Source organism: Anguilla anguilla, chromosome 6 (genome assembly GCF_013347855.1).
Source record: "Anguilla anguilla isolate fAngAng1 chromosome 6, fAngAng1.pri, whole genome shotgun sequence".
Classification (NCBI taxonomy): Eukaryota; Metazoa; Chordata; class Actinopteri; order Anguilliformes; family Anguillidae; genus Anguilla; species Anguilla anguilla.
In genome coordinates this window covers 60,945,881-60,968,607 of record NC_049206.1, presented here as the reverse complement: position 1 = coordinate 60,968,607, position 22,727 = coordinate 60,945,881, and the positions used below count along the sequence as shown (strand labels likewise).

The window sequence follows — 22,727 nt, the reverse complement described above, 5'->3', positions numbered from 1 at the left end:
TATTTTTTTTGCACTGTTTTTACCTTTATTATATTTTGTATTTGAGAATAAATGTTTGATTCGACCTTTTCTTATCATTAAAATTGTTCGTTGTTTTATTTTATTGCGTGACGGTAGGCCTAGCTTTGGGGTTTTCTGAATAAATGCCATCGGCTATATATCAAAGCATTGATGCTATCCATGGAAATAAAGCCAGCTGAAATTTAATAAAAGCTTGACCGACAACAAAATGAAAATAATTATTAAAATCTTCATAATAGCATTATTATTATTATTATTATTATTATTTTGTGTGGACAAAGTGGCAGTTTCTCTAATCAAATAGCACAGAAACTGGATCTAGGTTATGACGTACAATTTACCATTTATATTAAAAACGGGTGGATTTGACATCTAAGTAGGTGACCACTTATTTTCATATTTCTGAGTGCTTTTTTGACACGTTTGAACATTGTCGGTGTCGGCGCACCTTAAAAGTTCTTCGGTGGAGTTGTTTCATTTTTGTAATTTGACTCCGGCCGTCCACATCCTTAAGGAAAATCCTGCATCCCTGCCCTCGCCTGCTACAGCCCTGCGGATTTGCTGACGTGTCGGCTCGCTGTGTTCATCATGCTGGGACAGTATCCAGCCACAACATCGACTGCCAGCATGGCTGCTGTCGTTTTGAAATTTTACCTCTTTATTTTGCTACTTCACACAACGATATCCAAATCAGCGACCGACCGGAGGTTCTCCGACTTCAAGCGATGTTCCGACGAAGATTGTAGCAGTAAGTATTGCGCTTTAGGTGAACTTTTCTGCCTGTGCTAAACAACGTTAGCATCAACCCATAGGAGGAAAAAGGGAAAAGACGCAGAAACAGACCGGCATTTCCTCTGACCTGTTGGCACTTTGGGAGAACCGAAACTCAATCGTTCTTGCGATTATTCATTTATCAAGCCATATAAAACCCCAATAGTAAAAAAATAAAATAAAAATAACACGTCGAAGATTTCTACTTGTTTTGGGTATGGTTATAGCGAGCTCGCCAATGTTAAAGCGGCATAGCATTGGCTAACCCTGGTAGCTAGCTACTGCAATGTAACAAGATAGCAAGTCTGCTATCCAACGTTAGCTTCAGAACGCAATGGAATTCTTATCTTGCTAGTCACCCGGCGAAGTAAACATGGCATTATTACAGAATGTAAAGATGGTGTTGGCAAAAATGTTTCGAAGTGATGTGTGCATTATTTGTTTAGGTGGATATTTGACCATTATTAACCATGCATTATGAAACTAAGAATTTAATTTAACCAGATGAAGTAGAGCTGCTGATAAAAGTTTATAACCTTTGTAATTCGCTACTATCGTTAAGTTTTAAAACCAGGCAAGAGGGATGTGCACGCATGCACTTTGACTAACGGTAGTGCTAGCTGTCTTGGCTAACTTGTTGTGCTCGCTGTCGGTCATCTGCACCGTTTTACTGGTTAATCTCAGTGGTGCTATTTTAAGATTTCTGAAAAGACAGCTACCAATATTTTGCTGCTATGATGACACGTATACCGAACCATAATACATTTGCTGTTACTATCGATAGCTCGTCTACGTAAATAGGCTATACATATTTGGCTTGGCCCTGAAGATCAGTCGTAGCCTTTAGCTAACTGTGAAGTTCTGCTTTTTGGAAATCCCTCGATGGCTTTCCCGGTCATTTCTTTTTCATCCATGTAGAACGGGCGTTTTTCATTTCCAAACCAAATTATTTGTCACATTATTAGTTGGCAATAAATCCTATCTATTAAAAAGATGTTAAATAAAACCAAGATGGCTGATCAATTCTTTACAATGAAAAGTTGAATCCAAATTATCCCCGGAACACCTTAGTTAAACAATCTGACGACCGGAACTCCCTTGCAGGTGAAGCAGGAATGCTCGGTGCTGCACATAGACCGTATACAAAGGTGCTGCAGCTCTCCTCACTGATAAACGGTGTCGCACACAGTATTTCAGATATGATTCAGGTGTATTGCACAGCACGTTAATGTATTCATCCTTGATGGTTGGCTTAAGAGTTTTGTTGAGAAGCTGACTTTGAATTCAAACCGTTCGAAGAACAGCTTTATCTAATGTGTGCATGTCTTCCTCCTGCAGTGCTGCTCTGTCGAGGAAAGGCTGCGCAGGATTTTAACGGACCCGATTGTCGGTTTTTGAGTTTTAAAAAGGGAGAGACGATATATGTTTACTATAAACTGTCCGGAAAGCGCACACATGCTTGGGCGGGAAGTGTAAGTATGCATTTAAGCCGGTACTGTTTTGTAAACACTATAGCAACATTCGGAGAAGAACTGCAATCGTTTTAAATTAAGCAGTTGCATATTATGCGTATTTTAATGGTTCCAATCACGTTTAAAGCAACCTGACGAACAGGGGAAAAGTACTGAATGATTCCAAATCTGAACCAGAGTTCAGTGCTACTAACGTTATTGGTTTAGTTTGAGCTATATTTACATGGATTTGCATATTTTCAGTTTAGCATGTTATACTGCTGAATTTAAACAAATCACGATGTGAGCTTTTAGGGTAGAAAGGGAATGCTTAAGTTATCAAATGTACGGAAAAGTACATATTAATTTTACATCAAACACGAAAGCAGAAGCATCACAGTCACTAGGTCCCTTGTATGTAATTCTTCATATTGGACTACTGGAGTAGTAGACTGATGCTGTGTCATTTTCCCAAGAATTTATATTTTTCTATAAATTAACATATGATGACCATGTTAGTTATTTAGTTCATCAAACTTGCAGTGCTGTTGAACAGATATTAACATATTTTAACGAATGGCCATGAACTGGGTGGCAGTTATTAGTTGAATACCTAGAATGGATGTTGTATATAAGTTCTAAGATGTAGGCTGTAACCATTGCATTTATCCTGTACCTGTAGCAGCAATAAGCATTGACAGATGTTCCTTTCTTTGTAAACTTAATATTTTCCATAAATTCTCTGTAGGTTGGAAGCCGATTTGGCTATTTCCCAAAGGACCTGCTAAAAATTAATCATGTTTACACCGATAAAGAGCTGGAAGTTCCTGCTGAGGTACATTCATCCCGTTGTTGATGTGTTTTGCTCATGCTTTTGTTACTGTGACTTCAGAAATTCACAGGGGTGGGCAGGTGGGCAGTGTTCAAAAGTAATGCTTGTTAAACTTGATTTTATTGTACAAAACAATAATGGCCGTTCTTTTCTGCTCCCTTTCCCCCCTGGACAGGAAACAGACTTTGTGTGTTTTGACACCGGATTGGACAAATTCGACAGTTACGACCTCGAAGCACTATTAGGCTCCGGTGTGGTGTCAGCAGAGGGTGACAATTCCAAAGAGGAAAAACTGGAAAATGAGGTGAAAGAGGAGAATGCCGACAGTGCCGAAGAAGACTCAGAGCCGGTGGATAGTAACGGTGCTGCTGAGGATTTTGGCTGGGAAACCGAGACAGAGGAGGTGGGTGAGGACCGTGAAGCGGGATCTACAGACTCCTCTCAGCCGCCTTCTGAAGAGCAGCACCTGAACGAGGACACACAGGGACTGGAATCTGACACGCAGGCAGATGAAAGTATAAAGGATGACCTGATTGGAGATCGCCGTGCCAACGCCTCGGTTTTGGACACTTTGGAGCCGGAGAGCGCCACAGACGTCCCCTTGGAGACACTCGATGAGCCTCTGCCCAAAGATGAGGATGGCGAAAATACCGCCCATGTTTCGGAGGGGCAGAAATCTTCCAAACTGAAAACGACGCTTGGGTCGACCTTTGATGCAGTCATCTCAGACGATGAAAACACATTTCGGGTTACCCCTTACTATGGTGATGAGGAGGAGAAGGATGAGGAGGAGGAAGGCAAAGAGCCAGAAGACCTGCAAAGCAAGCAAGAGCGTGTGGACAATCCAAAACCGGCATTGATATCTTTTTCCAAGGATGAACCTGAGCCAAAACCTGAAATGGTTCCAGAAACTGAACCGGTTTCAGAACCTTCGGGAGAAGAAGGCAGCCCAAAAGAATTGGGGCCTGAGGAACAGAAAGCGGAAACGGAAGCTCAAGAAAAAGGAGGCATGTGGTCATCTCTCGGTGACAAGGTTTTTGCAATTGTCAGTGGTGGCGAAAGGACTGATCACATGACCAGTTCTGAGGAAGAGGAGGAGGAGGAGGAGGAGGAGGAGGATGTTGAGAAGGGAACAGAACCAGAACCGGGGAAGCCTGACAATGAGGAATTGGATTCGGTGGAGCTTTCAGCCCCTGACCCCCACGGAGAAGCTGAGGACGTGGTGCATTCCTCAAAGGAATTAATTTTTGATGAACCTGGGGAAGGTGATATTGAGGAGTCTGTCTCTGATGTGCTTATCTCTAGTTCAAGCAAATCTAAACCTGAAGAGAAGGTGGAAGAGGGAATATTGTCTGATGAGGCTGCAGCAGAGGTAGAAGATGAAGTTGACTTGACTTCTAGCCAGCCTGATTCTTCAGAACTTCCAGCAGACAAAGAATCAATATCCCTGGATGAACGTAAGCCTGACTCTCAGGCAATTCCCAAAGACTCACCTGGAACACTCCCAGGTGGAGAAGCGCCCGTAGAGCCTCAGCATGAGAACGTGAAACTTGAGTCTTCAACACAGTTGGACGGACCATCTGAGGAACGTCACACTGAACAAACCCCGAAGGTGTCCGCGGGAGATATTCCGCCCGAGGACAGGCGGGGTGGAAAACCTGCGTTTCGGAATTTGAATCCATCAGCAAGTGGAGACGGGAGCGCAGTGGCGGAGCTCGGTCTGGACGCGGAGACCGCGAAACGGGTCCGCCGCGCCAAAGAAGAAATCAAACATTTGTTGGAGGACACGCTGAAGAAGGAAAAACTAGAACCACATCCCCACAAAGAGGAGGAAGAGGAGGAGGAGGAAAAAGAACAATTTGAAGATCTGAGGGAGGGTGAAGAGGAAGAGGAGTTACTAGAAGATGAGAATGCTGTGCTGTCCTCGCCCAGCTCAGAACATTTAGACGCCAAAGAGGAGGTCGCAAACATCGAGGAGGTCACAGACACCGAGGTCACAAACATGAAGGAGGTCACAGACACCGAGGTCACAAACACGAAGGAGGTCACAGACACCGAGGTCACAAACATGAAGGAGGTCACAGACAGCGACGCAGAAGCCGAGGAACTCGGGCCCGAAGAACCAGAAACCGACACCGTATTTGAGGAACCTGAGGAGCCCAAGGCAACGGATGATACCCGTGAAACTGAAGAAACGGCTAGCGGTCCATCGACCGAGGAAGACCTAAAGGTGACTGAAAGGTCAAGGGGGGCGGGAGCCGAAATGGATCACAAATTGGCGAATCCCGATGACCCTCACCCGCTCCCTTCGGCGCCTTCCGCAGAACGCCGGGACAAGAAGCCGGATGGCGGGGACGAGGAGTACAGCGACGACGTGAAGCGGCTCACCCTCCTGAGGAGCCATTTCCAGGACAAGGACATGAAGCGTATTCGCAAGTACCTGGGCCTCAAGCAGCTCATCCGCCTGGAGGCCATGTTCTCCGCGCTGGACCAGGAGCTGAGGGCGGCCCGACGGTCGCAGGCCGACCCCAGCGAGGATGTGGAGGCGGCGCTGGAGGGCATCTTGGAGGCCTCGGAGAACTCCATTTTGGACGAGATCGAGAGGATGCTGGACGCGCGGGAACCGAAACACGCGCACCCGCAGCAGCCGGATGCCGCCATGTTTGACGAGGAGGCGATGATCTTGGACAACTTCCAGGAGCTGGCGTTCCGCCTGCGGCAGAACTACTCGACCGCCAGCGACAGTGAGCCGCTCGCCTCAGAGAGTCAGGCTCACGGGGACAAAGGTAATCATGATTTTAATTATCTTTGTTTAGATTTGCCACTCTGACACAGGTGAACAGCCAATATGTTATGTTTAATTCCATTTCACTGTTTTCAGTTTCAGTTCATTTTGAACGGAAAGTTGAAATGCTTCATTTAAGTTTAAATTAAGTTGCAGATTTTTCTTGCTGCAGTCACAGTTGCTTAGTGCCCATTTACTCTTTAATCAATACTAACAAACTGTGTGCTGATGGAAATGTCAATGAGGTGATAAAGTTAACACTGAGCAATTAAACACTGACCTGGGACTGAATTATCTGTGTTACAGAAGAGGATCATCCTGAAGTAGAAGAGGACCCTCAGGAGAAGGTTGTCGCCGAGAATCTTACATCTGAGAATCTTAACTCTGAGAATCTTACCTCTGAGAATCTTACCTCTGAGAATCTTACCTCTGAGAATCTTACCTCTGAGAATCTTAACTCTGAGAATCTTAACTCTGAGAATCTTACCTCTGAGAACCTTACCACTGAGGATGTTGCCGCTGAGAGCCTTAGCACTGAGGATGGTGCCGATGCTGGAGAGGATGAGACGGAGCATGTTACTGACCCGCTGGAAGGCCACCTTGACGGTGAGACAGAGCATGTTATTGACCCGCTGGAACGCGACCTTGACGGGGTCGTGCACACGCCGGATATCGGCTTTGAGGAGGATGGCGGCCGCTTCAACAAAAATAAAGAAAACCAAGGGATTTATAAAGACACTGAAGAGATCCAGAAAGGCCCGCAAGCCATTCTGGAAAATCCGTTGGATATAGGCTTTGGTTTTGAGGTGGAGAGTCCATCTTCAGGTACGTGAATTTTTATATTTGCACCCTCCTTTAATGGGGAAATGGATGGCTTTAGTTGAGTGTGCGCAAACGCCTCCTGTAACACCTTTAAACATCTCTGCAGGATCTGTGGATTCAGCGAGTGTCTCTGATTTCCATGAGGATGAAACCGAGGAGCCTCCCTCTTCGTCCGTCTTTTCAGAGATCAGAGGCCTTCTCCTGCTGGCTGAGGAGTGCTTTGGAGTATATGCAGAGATGGTAAGACTTCTGTTCTAACATGGCATGCATGATGGTAGTGTAATTGTATTTGTACATGGAGTTTTGGTGTCTCCAGCAATTCATGTGATATTTTGCTGTGAGCTGGAAATGCTGTTTTTTGGTATGGTAGCATGTATGAAGCAGGAGAGTGGTTGAAATCATGATGCTTTTTTGTAATATTACAGATTTAAATAAAGTATTTGCACAAATCCTACCTAAACAAGTTCAACTGAGTGTGGAGTGCAGTGGATTTGTGGTCAAATTGTAGCTAAACTATGAGTCATGAGTAGGTTTGAGATGGATTGCATGGTTATGTATGCACAAAAATAAATTATTGATTACCTTCATGCCAGGTGAATTTAAAAACTGCACTGTTTGCATGTACTGGACAGTGTCCACATGGTTGCTTCGACTCAAGGTTGAAACATTTAGCTTTCTTATTTGAACGCATTGTGCAGTGGGCTGACCTTCAAGGGGAAGGTCACAGGCACTGCCTTTCCTCCTGGGGCTGTGGGCTCCTCAGGTTTTGGGACCACTTTTATCAGCGTCAGTCTCTCTGTTCTTTGTGAATTCTGCCTCATGCAGTCCCGTAGTGTGTAGGGGTTAAACAGGCTCATTGTTACTGTTGATAATTGCTGATGTTATCGAACGGTAAACATTGTTGGTAGATAAGAGCGGTCTTATCTGCCAGTAACACTGTATTCTGTTTTGGGAGCTGCAGTTGGTGGTAATTACCAGCCAGTCTTTAGTTTATAAAACAGAACTTCAGTGTCATTGAATGATTAAGCGTTTATGCTCCATGACGTTTATTTCTACATGAATGCATTGTCCAATCTGAAATTCCATTTCTAAATTGGAGGGCTCTGTGTTGACAAATACGACAGCCACACATCAGAGGATCTGAGGTAGGATATTGACTATTCATTCCCATCACCAATCAATTGGCTGGATCAGTATCAAATGCTTCTTTAAGAAAAAAAAATCAGTGAACAAAACATGCGTAATTTAATGAAGTGTTGAGTGTCAAGATAAATCGTATGTACTAAATTTCTGCATGAAGGTATGATTTTTGTGCAGATCTTTGTTCAAACTAAAGATAGGAATGCAATTATGGAATGTGATTGAAATTAGCTTAAATGCGTTGCACACCCCTGATAATTGTGAAAACTTTGAGGCATCCAGATTGTGATTTACTCAGAATGTAGCATGACGGATTATTGTAGTTTTTCTAATGCACTGCTAGCCTGTGCAGTGCTTACTCCTGTCGATGGCCAATCCCATTTGCTATGTCAAATCTGCGTAATCTGCACGTTGTATGCATGTTTCCATTTAATTATTGCTTGAAGCGACATTTTTTGTGTACACGTGGGTGTACCATTGGCTCTGAGAGTAATGTGTTTCACAGCAATGGTTTCTTGTTATCGACCTATACAATAGCGGAGGCTTTCTGACGAAGTTGCATTTCAGACTGGTAACGTCAATGTGGTGGGTATTTCACTTATTTAATGTACGTCATAATACCTGTTTGCTGTATAGTGCGGTTATGTTGTCAGAGGAATATAATATATAATACGTCTGCCGTTTTGTTAAGATTTGTGAAGATAAAACTCTAGGCACTCGGGACCATAGGAATGTTCTGGAGAAGTAGGTCTACTGAACTACAGGAGCATGGTAAAAAATAGCTGGCAAAGAGAGAGGGGGGAACAGGCTGGCTGCCAACCAATACAGTTCAGTGCTGTCAACTAAAGGTGAGCGTTCACCGCGCCTGCGCAGTGCCATTGGTGACGTGTGCTTACCGGAGGCTGAAGTTCACTTGCTTCGAGACAGAAAAGGGAAGCCGGAGACTTATCGTATTCTTGTTTTCTTAACATATGTTTTGATGACAGTTGCGTTTTTGTTCATATTGATACATTATTAGTCTGTTTTTAATTTGGTTTCGTTCACAACGTGAACCTTAACCTCGCTTTTCTAGGCCTTAACGGTTGAGCCGTTCTTACCATTGGAAGCTAGCTAACGTTAGGCGAGGTAGCCTGTTAGCTGCTAACATTAGCTGGCTAACTGACAGCAAGTGGACTTTAGTTTAATTTCAGGGCGTTGATATGCACGGTACCCCAGTGGACTTGTTGCCGGTTTTAAAGGAAAAACGTCTGGTTGCTAGCGAGGGTGTATATTAGCTAGTAGCGGGCTAACGGTTTATCGGCGTGATGGAAACTGAAGAAGGAATCCCCTCTTTCGCCCCGCCACTCAACGATGCAACAGCCTTTTACGTCTTATTCATCAAGGCTATTGGAGATGTAAGCAGTTTGTTTCTGTTTTCTGATGTTGGCTGCTTTTTAAGCTGTTCTATGTGCAGCCAGCTGGCTGTGTTTGCCAGCAATGTGGTATGCTCTCAGCTTGTCTGCTGAACTCACTAACGTTAGCTTGTTGGCAATGCGTCACTTTGTGCCTAACCTTAGGTTACCTTGGGTTAGAGGTTGCTTTTGTTTTTGTTTTCGATCTGGCTGCGTTTCAGTGACAGGCTGAATCGGTTAAGCGTATAGGTTACTAATGCCGGCCGCCTATATCTCTCGCAAATTAATCCTGTAAACTTGGTTTCTGCGTTTTGTTTGTTTAAAAAGCTGGGTGGAAGTTCATCGGAGCTTGCCAAAGCGAAGTTGTCTCGTACCTATATTAGCTGAAACCTGACGAAACCCGCTTCCTCTGTGTGTGTTTGTGTGTGTGTGTGTGTGTGTGTGTGTGTGTGTGTGTGTGTGTGTGTGTGTGAGAGAGAGAGAGAGAGAGAGAGGGGGCGGGAGAGAATTGCGGAGCGTCTTGAGCTAAATCCATTACTGGACTAAATCCAGGTTGGCTAGGTGACGTGTACAGCCGGGATGATAATGTATTCACTGTTGTGGGCTGTGCAGTGTGTATTTGTGTGTTTGAAGCACGGCTTTGTCGAGTCTTATAGTACAGGTCGGAGTCATGAAAAGCTTTGTTTGTTGGGCAGCAGTGGTGTGTTGTTTAACAGGCCAGTGTATTACCAGTCCCCCACTAATAAGTGCACAGAGAAAGGGTTTTATATGGTATTTAATTCTGCTCATTATTTAATTTAATTCATAGCCTGCTAAAGTGTGTTTTTATATTTGGGCGACTAGGTAGCAGTAAGTTAAGTGGTATCCTGGAAAGAAGCATTCTGTATTGAGTTCTCTTGGCAGCTACATCAAAAAGTTATTTGGTTCCACATTCAGTAAGGTTATAGGGGACATGTTATGAGATTAACCAAGCAAAATGGTAACTGCATAGAATACTTTAAACTGTATTTAATTGTAGAATGTCAGCTGGTATATCTAGTAAATGAAACGTATCGGCTGGTTACTGACTGAGAAGTAAATGTGGCCTCTCTGAAACTGTACCAGAGAATGCTTTGAGTGTTTGTGGGGAGGGAGGGGGTTGGATCCCGTTTAATCCCAAACCATGCTGCATTTTTCCACCTTTGGTATATTGTGAAATCTAAAACACACAAGCTGCCCCCAAAATGTATTTACAGAATGAGATTTGCGTTTGTGATTGGTCCCAGCCCAAGCCCTTGCAGAATCAGATCAGGTTTGTGATCGGTCCCACCACTACCCTGGCAGAATGAGATCAGGTTTGTGATTGGCCCCAGCACTCGCCCTGTGTTGTGACCTGTGTTTTGATTGGCTCCCAGCTCATCGCGGCGCTGCCGGAGGAGTGGCAGCCGGGCCCCACGTTCCGCGGCCTGCCCTGGAGGGCCGTGGCCAGCACGGCGGCCGTCGGCGTCCTCACCGTCCTGGCCTTCCTGTGGAGAACCGTCCTCGCGGTGAGTCTGCGCTCCTGTTTCTCATTGCCATGGAAACCGCAGCTCTCTCTCTCTCTCTCTCTCTCTCTCTCTCCCTCTCCCCCTCTCCGCTGTGCAGCTTTTAAACCTTCAGCTGCAGTTATTAGTGCAGAGCAGTGACACCGTGATCTACAGTCATTCTGCAAGACGTAAACACACATCCCCGCCAGACCAGCCACCAGCCGGGAGAATACGCATTACATTGTTACATTACATTACAGGCATTTAGTAAGTCACTCTTATCCAGAGTGACTTACACAACTATAACATAGCATTTACACTGCATCCAGTTTTACAGCTGGATATATACAGAAGCAATGCAAGTTAAGTACCTTGCTGAAGGTACCATTATGCTACACTGCTGCCCCCTCAACATTAAGGTGGAGAGTCATAACGTGGAGCTGGAGAGAGTGCTAGAAATATAAACTTATTGTGGTAAATGTGTCTACCTTTGGCCTACCTGGCCTAACTGCAGTGAAATAGTTTATTTGATTTTTATTTCTTTTCTTATCTGTTCCTCTCCAGGTCAGAAGCAAGACCTATCAGCGTAAGTTTTCTCATTTTTATGGCTCGTGAGCAGTTTGTGTCTCTTTATGTGATGTACAGTGCAGCCTGTGTTCTGTGCTCTGGAATCCTGTTTTGGGTGTGAGAGTCTGTGTTTAGGTGGCTGTTGATGTTTTTGTGCGTTTCTCTCTCTCTCTGCTTCAGTGACAGAAAAGCAGCTCGCTCAGAGGATTACACAGATCTGCGAGGAGAAGTCCCAAGCGCTCGCCCAGATCTCTGAGCTGAAAGAGAAGGTAGGGCTTCAGAAGAACACTACTCCCCGTATGCGTGTGTCTCTGTGTCTGTGTGTCTGTGTCTGTGTCCGTGTGTGTCTCTGTGTCTGTGTGTGTGTGTCTCTGTGCCTGTCTGTGTCTGTGTCTGCGTGTGTGTCTGTGTGTGTGTGTCTGTGTCTGTGTGTGTGTGTGTGTGTGTCTCTGTGTGTGTCTGTGCGTGTGTCTGCGTGTGTCTCTGTATCTGTGTCTGTGTCTGTGTGTGTGTCTGTGTCTGTGTGTGTGTGTCTCTGTGCCTGTCTGTGTCTGTGTGTGTGTCTGTGTCTGTGTCTGTGTCTGTGTCTGTGTGTGTGTGTGTGTGTGTGTGTGTGTGTGTGTGTGTGTGTGTGTGTGTGTGTGTGTGTGTGTGTGTGTCTCTGTGTGTGTGTCTGTGTGTCTCTGTGTGTGTGTCTGTGTCTGTGTCTGTGTGTGTCTGTGTCTGTGTGTGTGTCTGTGCCCGGCGTGCGCTGCTGATCTCTAATCTGGTTGTGTTTTCTTTGTGTCAGATGGTGGCGTGTGAGGCGCAGTTAAAGGAGTCTGAATCGTCCGCCAGCTCCACAGAGCGCGAGAACACTGAGCTGAAGGTGCGTCCTGGCGTGGGACGGGGTCCAGCAGGCCCCTCTGCCTGCGTTTGGGGAAGGCTGGCAGTGCGCATTCAAACACAGCCATGATGGTTTTGCATGAAACGAGCTGGGTGTGGTGCGGGAGTGACGTGCTGCTGGATTGTTTTTGTGAATTTGCACAAGGCGTAGCGCCATGTAGCGCCACGTAGCGCCATGTAGCGTCACGTAGCGCAGTCTTCCTTCCTCAGCAGATAAAGCTGACGTCCTGCATTAGTGCACCTCACTGGGATACATAAGCCATGCTGAGTACTGATGTTGAGTATTGCTGAAAGCAGCGATGTTGAGTACTGTTAGAAGCAGCTATTTGACGCTGCTGAATCAGATGTGTATACAGGAGGGTCTCAGAGAGTGTGCCTGATGCCCTGGGAGTGCATGGCTGCAGTGGGCAGAGGTCCTCTCTGTACAGAGATTCACCGGCGCTTCCTGTTCCCCACTGAAGGAGTCTTTCAGGCGGCTGCAGAAGAAGAGTCGGCAGAGCGGGGAGCAGCTGGAGAGCTTGACCGCCGAGATGGCGGCTGAGCGGAGGAGGAACCAGGAGCAGAGCCACATAGTGAGCGGCCGCACAGCGCCCCCTGTTGGTCCTGCAGCATGCACGCTCAATTTACACCGTTTTGTGTTTATTTTATTTTATGTGTCCTCTGTTCAGCCTCGTTAGTCATACTCATTGCAGATGGTGACTAATGCAAAACTTTTTTTTTTGTTCTGTTGTGGACAGATTTCAAAGACGGAGAAGGAAATAGAAAAGTTGAAACATATCGTCAAAGGCACCAAGGATGAACTTTCAAAGGTATGGTGTTATTATTGATTTGACAGCTTGACCGATGCCATTGTTCAGAGGGACCGATAGAGCCTGCGTGTTATGTGGAGTTGTGCGACTCTTGACTGGCAGTCCGTTTCTCCTGTGTGTTGGTTTGAGCTGAAGGAGCTGGTTGGCGGTGAGGCGTGTTATTATAATGTTTTAATGATATTCTCCCGGCAGGTCCAGGTGCTCATGGACGAGGCCAGCATCAGGGAGGAGGCACTGAAGGCTCAGGTCACCTCCTTCCAGAAGGAGAACAGCGCTCTGAAAGAGAAGAAGAAAAATGTAAGAGTTTCAGCAGGTTCTTTTGGACCAAACCATTAGACATTTCCTCTGCCCTGCCACTGGGTGATTAATCAAAAAACAGAATCTGAGATCTCATTGGTCTGTGAGGTTTGATCTCATGTAGAAGCTGATATCTCATTGGTCTGTGAAGTTTGATCTCCTGTAGAATCCGATGTCTGATTTGTTTCTGAAGACCATAGAAGGCTTTCCTTAAAAAGCAGTTGAATTTCGCGCTAGAAGCACAGAAAGAACCCGTTTCACCTCCCGCCTCCTCCTCCTCTGCAGCTCCTGCGCGAGGCCAGAGACTGGGAGGACCGGCACAGGGAGCTGAGCGAAAAGATCAAAGTGCTGCAGCGGGCTCAGAAGGAGCTGGAGGACACCCTGGAGCACAAGGAGAACGAGATCGAGGTGCGCCTCACGTCCTGCGTCCCGCGTCCTGCCTGCGCTCTTCTTACGTCCTTGCATTAGGGCTCCAGATTGTATGTGATGTGTTTGATGTATGCTTCTCAAAGAGTGCGCTCAAGACATTTCACAGGAAAAAATGCAAATTGAAAAGATGTTTTGTTTAAAAATAAAAAAAGTTAAAAAGGTAAAAACAGGACAGACGAGGAGAGGAGCTCTGCAGCTGATTGACAGTTGATTAACAGATTGAATGATCGATTGATTGGTTGATAGGTGCTGTCGGACTGCATCACAGAGCTCAGGCAGCTGGAAGCCTGCGATGGCGCAGAGCTGCTGAAAGGGGGCGCTCTAGCGCTGGCCAATGGGGAGGCTGCAGGTGAGTCGCCCAGCCCATGGGAGACCTGCATGTGTCACATTTCCTCATGCAGGATACAGAAACTTATCCTGTCTGCCATAGCAGCATATTCTGGGTTGGGTAAAATTAATTTAAAAACTGGATGAATGATGAATGGCTGGGGTTCTCTCTCTTTTATGATAAAAACCCTTTTTCCTCTCCTCTCAGAAAAGAAAGGGGACGCACTGAAAACCAGGATTAAGCAGATGCTGGACGTCTCTCGGGTAAGTCCCCGCCCCCGTCCGGCTCGCTGCGAGTCAGCGCGGGGTCAGAGGTCATGGTTAGAAATGGCTGCTGTGATTGGCCCGTGCTGGTGCTCGTAAGGAGCCTTTGGGATTGATGGACGCGTTGTTTTGGGACGCAGGTGAAGACCACGCTCTCCATCGTAGAAGAAGAGCGGAACCGATACCTGGAGAAACTGCTGGCGGAGGAGAAGCAGAGACACGATCTCGAAGGTGAGGAGGGAGGGAGAGAGAGAGGGAGAGGGGGAGAGAGGGGGCGGACTGCATTCTGGTTTTTGTTTTAGTCCTATAAATTACACTGCTTCACTCCTGTACTTGAGGAGACACCTGCGGTCTGTGGCTGTAGCTGTTGCTTATACAAGTGTCAGCTCAGGATATGATTGAGCTAATTAAATAACTAAGAGAAGTTGGTGCAAAATCCTGAAATCTGCTCTTGTTGTCCACCCCCGGCCTTAAATATAGTGTGTTAAACGATGTGTTGCTGGTTTGGTCTTACACTGATGAATGGACAGGCCTGGCGCTTACTGGCCCGTTCAGAGTGCAGTTAGTGGATGTTTGCACCCCCCTCTCCCCCGCCTGCGTCTCCATGACGACGCCTCCTCTTCCTCAGAGCAAATCCAGAAGCTGGAGCACGACCGGGCGTCTCTGCAGGGGGAGAAGAGCCAGCTGGAGGGCCAGTTCCACACCATCCAGCAGAAGCTGGAGATCATGAACGAGCTGTACCAGCAGAAGGAGAACGCCCTGCAGCAGTGAGTCTGCGGCCCGGCCACACCTTAGAGCTTAGAGTCCTCCTCACCTGGCTGTGGTGTCACCATACACCCTGCTCTCTACCTCACCATCCACCTCACCGTCCACTTTAAAGATTTATTCAGGAAGTACATTTTTTCACCTCTCTTTCAGGCCCTGAATGTCTTTATTGCTGAACGTTCTCTCTGGCTGTGGGCTGACAGGAAAGCGTGCGAAAGCTCTTGTGCGTGTTTGTGTCACACTGGTATCCTCTGCTCCTAGATGGGACAGCTCATCCCTGATTTGGGGAATTTATTAACGCCCTACTTTGTTAATTTAACATGCGCGTGACTGTTGGACTGCGCGTCCTCCTGAGATGTGTACAGTGCACTGAGGGGCGTGGGGGGCGTGCCTTACAGGAAGCTGACCCAGGAGGAGTTTGAGAGGCGGGAGAAGGAGACGAAGCTGACGGAGGTGGACGGGAAGGCCGTGCTGGCCGAGGAGGAGCTCCGGGCCTACAAGCTCCGCATCCAGGAGGTCGAGGAGGAGCTGCAGAAAACCGAGCGCTCCTACAAGACCCAGGTGAGCGCTGATACCGCTACGCTAACTCAGGAAGCGCTAGCACCGCTACGCTAACTCAGGAAGCGCTAGCACCGCTACGCTAACTCAGGAAGCGCTAACACCGCTATGCTAACTCAGGAAGCGCTAACACCGCTATGCTAACATCAGTATACTGCACTAACACTGCTATGCTACGCTAACTCAGGAAGCGCTAACACCGCTATGCTAACTCAGGAAGCGCTAACACCGGTATAATGGACTAACACAGCTACGCTACGCTAACTGAGGAAGCGCTAGCACCGGTATAATGGACTAACACAGCTATGCTACGCTAACTCAGGAAGCACTACGCTATGCTGTGCTAACTGTGGTACGGTAACAGAAAGCACTAACACCGCTATGTTATGCTAACACCGCTATGCTACGCTCACACAGGAATCACTAACACCGCTATGCTAACACGGCTACACTACGCTCACGCAGGAAGCGCTAAGACCGCTACGCTCCCCTCACGCAGGAAGTGTTAACACAGGTAATTAATTCTCTTTCTCTCTCCACAGATTGCAGCTCATGAAAAGAAGGCTCATGACAACTGGGTAAGAGGAAAATGTCCCCCCCCCCTTTAAAACCACTGCTTTGCATATAGAGGAACAGAGTAATTAATCTCTCTCTCTTACTCTCTATCCCCCCCCAGCTCAACGCCCGTGCTGCTGAGAGAGCTCTGGTGGAGGAGAAGCGGGAGACGGCTAATCTACGGCAGAAGTGAGTCTGAGCCTGGAGTGCCCCCCCCCCGCCCCCGAACTCCTCTCGCCCCTGAAGGTTAGCCTGGCACAGTGCATATCTCAGCAGGTCCCTGATGCTGCTGTGCTGTTTTTTGGGTTGCCAGGCTTGTGGAGGTGAACGATAAACTGGTGGAGTTCCAGCGTCCGCTGTTCAAGCCCACGCCGGGCCGCCCTGACCAGCAGATCCCCCCCATGAGGAGAGGTGAGTCCCATAATGCCGTCCTGTGGCTGGTACACGTTTATACACATTTATACGCATCATACAGCACGCTTTCATGCTTTAAAACGAGACCAGTCATGGGAAACACGCGTCCGATTCGCGCGTGAAGCCAGCCCCGCCCTCCGGAGCTTTTGTTGTTCCCGCCGCGGTCCCGTGTTCTGTCCCGGGACGGTCTCTGCGCTCCGCGTTCTGTCCCGGGACGGTCTCTGCGGTCCGCGTTCTGTCCCGGGACGGTCTCTGCGGTCCGCGTTCTGTCCCGGGACGGTCTCTGCGCTCCGCGTTCTGTCCCGGGACGGTCTCTGCGGTCCGCGTTCTGTCCCGGGACGGTCTCTGCGGTCCGCGTTCTGTCCCGGGACGGTCTCTGCGGTCCGTGTTCCGCCGGTGGGTTCCTGTCGTTTAAACGCTGTGACTGATCCGAACAGGAGACTCGTACGGCCCCTCCCCCGTGAGCGGAGGCGCTCCGTCCCCCCCTCTAATGATGGAGGGTCCCGGCCGCCCGCCGTCCGCCCCCGTGGGCCGAAGAGCCGAGCCCTTTGGTGAGTGGACCCCCCCCCAAGCGCACCCCCCCCCCGAGTCCTTCGCCATCCTTCCATCGCTTCCCTCCAGGCTTCTTTCCTTCTCCCCTGAGCTCTCTCTCTTTGACCCATGCTGTAGCTCCTGATCTCGTCCTCTCTTCCATCCATCATCCCTTTTTTTCATTCTTCCTTCTCCTCTACCTTCGACTTTTTCGAGCCCGTCCTTCCCTCTCTGGGCTTCCTGCTGCTGCTGTCTTCTTTTCCTGGATGATGTCACATCCTCCCCTGGTTTAAACTGCATCCCTGCCTTGCCTTTCCACCTGAAACCAGCTCAAATCTGTGCAGAATGCAGGCCGCTCAGGGACACTGTGCTGGGGGAGGTTTGGTAGGTTTGGATCAGAGATTCCAGGTGAAGATGAACAGCACCCCTGGAGGGTCAGATGAGGTTTTGGGAAGATTGGGACGGGGTTTTGGGAAGATTGGGATGAGGTTTTGGGAGGATTGGGATGAGGTGCTCTGGCCCCTGTAGTTGTGGAAAGGGGCTTGTCATCAGTTTCGGAAATGAGTCTCTTCTTAACTCATTCCCCTTTCTTCGTTTCTGCCCCCCCCCCCCCATCAGGCCGACCCCCCTCGGAGCCCCACGGAAGGTACTCTGATCTTGGGCACCCGCTGCCTCCCAGACCTGGTGAGTCTGTCCGTCTGTCTGTCTGTCTGTCTGTCTTTCTGTCCGTCCGTCCGTCCGTCCGTCCGTCCATCCCTAAAATTAGGGTCACGTTGTGACTATGCCGTTTCCAGGCCTTGTGAAGGGGATAAGCCAGTCTTATTCTGTTTGCGTGGTTAGCTGAATATTCCGTGTGCGTTCTTGGGACAGAACTAAAGGTCCCAGCAATTCTTCCATGTGCATGTATAATGCCTGACTGTTCTCCCCCCCCCACGCAGATGTGTGTGTCCCACGGACGTCCTCTCCCAGCGCCTTGGATGGATCGGTGAGTTAATCAAATGTCAAAATATTGTTTGGGTGGGGTGGGGTAGGGCTGAGGTGGGATGGGGTGGGGGTCAGGTGGGATGGGGTGGTGCTGAGGTGGGGTGGGGCTTGGGTGGGGTGGGGTGGGGCTGAGGTGGGATGGGGTGGGGTTTAGGTGGGATGGGGTGGTGCTGAAGCGGGATGGGGTGGGGTTGAGATGGGATGGGGAGGGGCTCGGGTGGGGTGGGGTTGAGATGGGATGGGGCTCCACCGGAATGGGGTGGGGCTCGGATAGGTTGGGGTGGGGCTCAGGAGGGATGGGGTGGGGTTGGGGTGGGGTGGGGCTGAGGCGGGGTGGGGTGGGGCTCAGGTGGGATGGGGTGGGGCTGAGGTGGGATGGGGTGGGGTTGGGGTGGGGTGGGGCTGAGGCAGGGTGGGGTGGGGCTCAGGTGGGATGGGGTGGGGCTCAGGTGGGATGGGGTGGGGCTGAGGTGGGATGGGGTGGGGTTGGGGTGGGGTGGGGCTGAGGTGGGTTGGGGTGGGGCTCAGGTGGGATGGGGTGGGGCTGAGGTGGGATGGGGTGGGGTTGGGGTGGGGTGGGGCTGAGGTGGGTTGGGGTGGGGCTCAGGTGGGATGGGGTGGGGCTGAGGTGGGATGGGGTGGGGTTGAGGTGGGGTTGGGTGTGGTGGGGTGGGGTGGGGTTGAGGTGGGGTTGGGTGTGGTGGGGTGGGGTGGGGTTGAGGTGGGGTTGGGTGTGGTGGGGAGATTTGCTTCTCACAGGCGGGGACAGCGTTTATCTGCGAGAGAATCGACCCTCCTGCAGCACGAGACACCATCATCAGCTCCACAGCAGAGCGAAAATGAGGGGGGGGGGGGGGTAAATCCTCTCCCATGCTCCCCTGCGTGCGAGTCACATGTTCTCTCCTCTCCTCTCCCCTGTATCCGGTGGGCCGTTTGCTCTACAGCAGAGTGCACCTGTAGAGTCCTCCCCAGAACCCCCCCCTGTGGCCCCCCCTGTGGCCCCCCCTGAGGGCCCCGATCCAGTGAGTATGGAGGCCGGGGGCTCCGGAAGCTGGTGTGTGCATGCTTCCTGCTGCTGGCCCCCCCGGCTCCGAACGGCTTTCTGTGGGTGGCTGGATGAACTGACCAATCAGAGGCCTCATGCTCCGTGGGCGTGTTTGACAAAAGCGTTCTCACCCTGCCTGTAACGGTTTTTTTTTTTTCTTGAAACCTGCAAATTTGTGACTTTCAAAGTTATTCATCTGCAGTGGGACCTCAAACTCTAGTTCTGAGGAGGCGGTGTGTCAGCGTTTACTTTTAATGTCACTTAAGTGATTCATTTAAGCCGTTGATTGACTACAGAGTTCGTGCACGCACCTGGTTTCTATGTCTGAAACCCGGAGCTGCTGCAGCCAATCAGAACTGGAGTTTGAGACCCTGATCCACAGGAACCGGGGCCCGTGCGCTGCACTTTATGAGCGGAGTGTGTTCAAACGCTCCTTCGGTGTGGAAATCACTGGGCTGGTTGCTGAGAACTCGCCTGGGAGTAATCACGCGTGTCACTTCCTGCTGGGTCGTCTTTAACTTCACTTACCTGATCAGTCTCTGCCATGGGCCGTTTGATTTGAACCGTCTGGTTTTCCCAGGAGCGCATGATGAGTTTTTAATGTGTGTGTGTGTGTGTGTGTGTGTGTGTGTGTTTTAACACGCACTTTTGCACAGACTGATTCCAGTATTCTCACTGGCGCCACCAATGGCCAGAACGTGCGAGTACGGCCAACAGAAACCCTCGTTCTGCCATTTAAATCATCTTTGACCTTCTCTTCTCATTTTAATTTCAGAGGCTGTCAAAATCGGGCGGTGCGTCGTTCCTGGGCTCTCCCATTAGGGATATCCCCGGCCCAGGACCGACCAGGCTGCCCCCGCCTCCCATGGGGGGTCCCCACGGCCCGCCCCTAAACGGGCACCTCCCCATGATCCCGCCTGGACCCTCTGGATACGACCCGCGACTCCCTCCACCTCGCCCCGGCCCCTACGGACCCCCCCGCCCCTACGGACCCCTGCCGCCCCCTTACAGTAAGAGCTAATCTGTACTACCTATACACCCGTACCTACCTATACTACCTATACACCCGTACCTACCTATACTACCTATACACCCGTACCTACCTATACTACCTATACACCCGTACCTACCTATACTACCTATACACCCGTACCTACCTGTACTACCTATACACCCGTACCTACCTATACTACATACTCACATGTACTTACCTATACACACGCCTCTTATACCTGTCCCTACCTACACACCCCCCCCCACCCCTTTCACCTGTCTGTGCTTAATACACCCCCCTTACAGCCCCCTGTCTTATGGGTCGTATGGTATAAGGGTGTTGTTTTGGCTGGGGGGCCTCAGTCCTTACCCAGTGTCCCTCCTTCTCACCCCTCAGTCCGGGGCCCACCTCCGCCCATGAGGGAGTACCCAATGGGCCCCCCACCGATGGGACCCCCGTCGATGGGCCCCCCACCGTTCGGCCCGCAAGACTTTCACCCCGGGATGAGGGAGCCGCCGCACGGACCCCGGGACTACCCCCTCCCGCCCCGGCCTCTGCCCCCCGGAGCCAGAGACCACACAGGGCCCCTGCCCGGCCCCCCCATGACCGGCCCCCCCCATGCCTCCGCACATGGGGCCGGGGCCCCGGAACATTCCAGAGGGGCCCCACCAGGGTCCCGACCACCGCAGGGACAGCATCCCCCCACAGACCGGAGGCCCCCCCAGGGACACGCCCACCACTCCTCTCAACGGGCCCTAAACTCCGCCCCCTGCCCCACCCCTCACCCCCCTCTTTAAAGGGATGGGGAAATATCCTGTTTCTCAGTGGGGAACTGAACTTTTTTTGTTTTGTGTTTTTAATTCTGACTGGCAAAAAGAGAAAATAAACTCCATATATCCATAAAAAAAAGATGTTAATATTAAATCATGAGAGAACCAAACGTGTCTTTGTGTCGCCTGGGATATCAGCCTTTCGTGAAGAAACGCAGGGGCAGGGGCAGGGTCCCATCCGCTGCGTTGGGTCCCATCCTGCCGTATTGCAGGGGCTGTGTTGGGTCCCATCCGCTGCATTGGGTCCCATCATGCCGCATTGCAGGGGCTGTGTTGGGTCCCATCGTGCAGTATCACACTGTTACCTGTGTGTGCTGCGCGGAGACCGCCCCTCTGGGCTTTTTAAAGAAACAGACCAGTGATGATCTTTAAACGCAATGCATTTTTGTGATTATGCAAATAGAAGATTTCCTGTGGAAATACTTACTTGATTTAAAGCGTCTCTGGCTTGGTTTGGATCATGTTTAGAAGCATCTGTCGCTCACCCAAAGCCTGTTGCTTAATGAATTGTAAAGGTAAGTTGTTATATAAATGAATGGTCAGATGTATAACTTATTTTACTATATTCTTCAAACAATTTGTATTAATAAAGATGGTACAGAAATGATTCATTCTGCAGTTAATAGTAATGAAGCATAAAGACAAACATCCAAATCTTACAGACCATAGCTTTGTTTTCTTTGTATTTTTTGTTTCTTGGGTTTGATCCAAACAGTTATTTTTGTAAGAACTTGCTGGAGGAATAAAAACAGGGAAAAGTTTAACAGCATGATGTCACCTTTACTTTGATGGTGTTGCTTTTCATCTTAAATATTTGTCAAATATCAAGTGGTTTATATTCCAAAACTTCAGTGCTCCGTCTTTGATTATGGATGGTGATTGACTTTCTTCTGTCAGACAGTAAATGCGCTTCATGAACAGATGTGTGCAGATAGGGCTTCATAATGTCTGCTGATCCTTAGTACCATTCAGCAGTTAAATTCTTTTGTTTTGGTCCTTAACAGACTAAAAAGTCCACACGGCTTTTTGACACGTTTTACCAACTCTGTGAAGAAGTGCTTTCCTTTTTTCTGAGAGATGTACTTTGGCCTAATTTACACTTGTATCCTCTTTTTTGCCACGTCTTGATGAAATTACTTTTTGGGTCACCTGATTAATCCCTTTACAATATTTTTAAAATTCGTAAATTTCAATGTCAGCCACTGAATCAGTAGAAATTTAGTGCCTCAACTCTGCTCATGAGTCATTCCTGTGAGACCTAGGACTGCTCTAGTTGCTCCTCTCAGTACTTTAAATGCATGTAGTCAGTGTTCATTTAGGGTCATCTGCTTTCGTTTGTACCATGTTTTCTTGCATTAGGACTTTGACATCCTCTTCACTTTTTATCCTGGTCAGCAGCAAAGTTTTCCGACAGGGGTGGGGGGGGGGGGGGTTGAGTCCACATTGCACCTTTCCTCCCTGTAAAGATTTTCTTGCCTCATATTTTTTTAAATTGTGAATGTACAGACCTTTGCATTTAGTAATATTAAATTTAATTTGCCTTTACCTGGATCACATTTACAGCTTCCTTGTGTTATTTAAGCCGCTTCATTTCTCTCCTCTGGGTCATCATCATAAAACACGGCCCAAATCTCTGTCCAAGTCCAGAATGTAGGCAAGAAATGGCGGAAATCCCAGATGGTTCCCCGGGAGACGCTCTCAGCTGGAAACCACGGTTCGAAGGTATGTTTTGGCAAAACCGTTAACACAGCTTAT

General features: G+C 49.0%; 1 protein-coding gene across 8 annotated transcripts; it reads left to right on the top strand.

The window, feature by feature from the left end:
- Positions 1-424: 424 nt before the first annotated feature.
- On the top strand, positions 425-22,523 carry mia3 (MIA SH3 domain ER export factor 3). Of its 8 annotated transcripts, none has more exons than XM_035423493.1 (28): positions 425-769; positions 2,131-2,264; positions 2,992-3,078; positions 3,251-5,053; positions 5,120-5,861; positions 6,167-6,685; positions 6,789-6,922; positions 10,608-10,739; positions 11,283-11,304; positions 11,466-11,554; positions 12,076-12,153; positions 12,632-12,742; positions 12,908-12,979; positions 13,172-13,276; positions 13,562-13,684; positions 13,952-14,054; positions 14,241-14,296; positions 14,437-14,527; positions 14,925-15,063; positions 15,460-15,622; positions 16,162-16,197; positions 16,296-16,363; positions 16,488-16,585; positions 17,026-17,139; positions 17,738-17,803; positions 18,058-18,104; positions 19,924-20,158; positions 20,539-22,523. In XM_035423493.1, exons 1-28 carry the CDS (start codon positions 610-612, stop codon positions 20,937-20,939), a joined length of 5,928 nt encoding a protein of 1,975 aa, XP_035279384.1. In that variant the 5' UTR covers positions 425-609; the 3' UTR covers positions 20,940-22,523. The 8 variants fall into 8 exon arrangements, with proteins under 8 accessions (XP_035279384.1, XP_035279382.1, XP_035279380.1 ...); XM_035423491.1 differs by having other exon boundaries at positions 3,251-5,086; XM_035423489.1 differs by having other exon boundaries at positions 3,251-5,101; positions 5,135-5,861.
- The last annotated feature ends 204 nt before the right edge of the window (positions 22,524-22,727 follow it).

Bases quoted from the DNA above. Each gene is read 5' to 3' on its own strand.
- mia3 (XM_035423486.1), top strand. From the start codon at position 610: ATGCTGGGACAGTATCCAGCCACAACATCGACTGCCAGCATGGCTGCT. The intron at 10,740-11,282 runs GTGAGTCTGCGC...GTTCCTCTCCAG, and splicing joins TGTGGAGAACCGTCCTCGCG to GTCAGAAGCAAGACCTATCA. The intron at 14,528-14,924 runs GTGAGGAGGGAG...CCTCTTCCTCAG, and splicing joins GCAGAGACACGATCTCGAAG to AGCAAATCCAGAAGCTGGAG.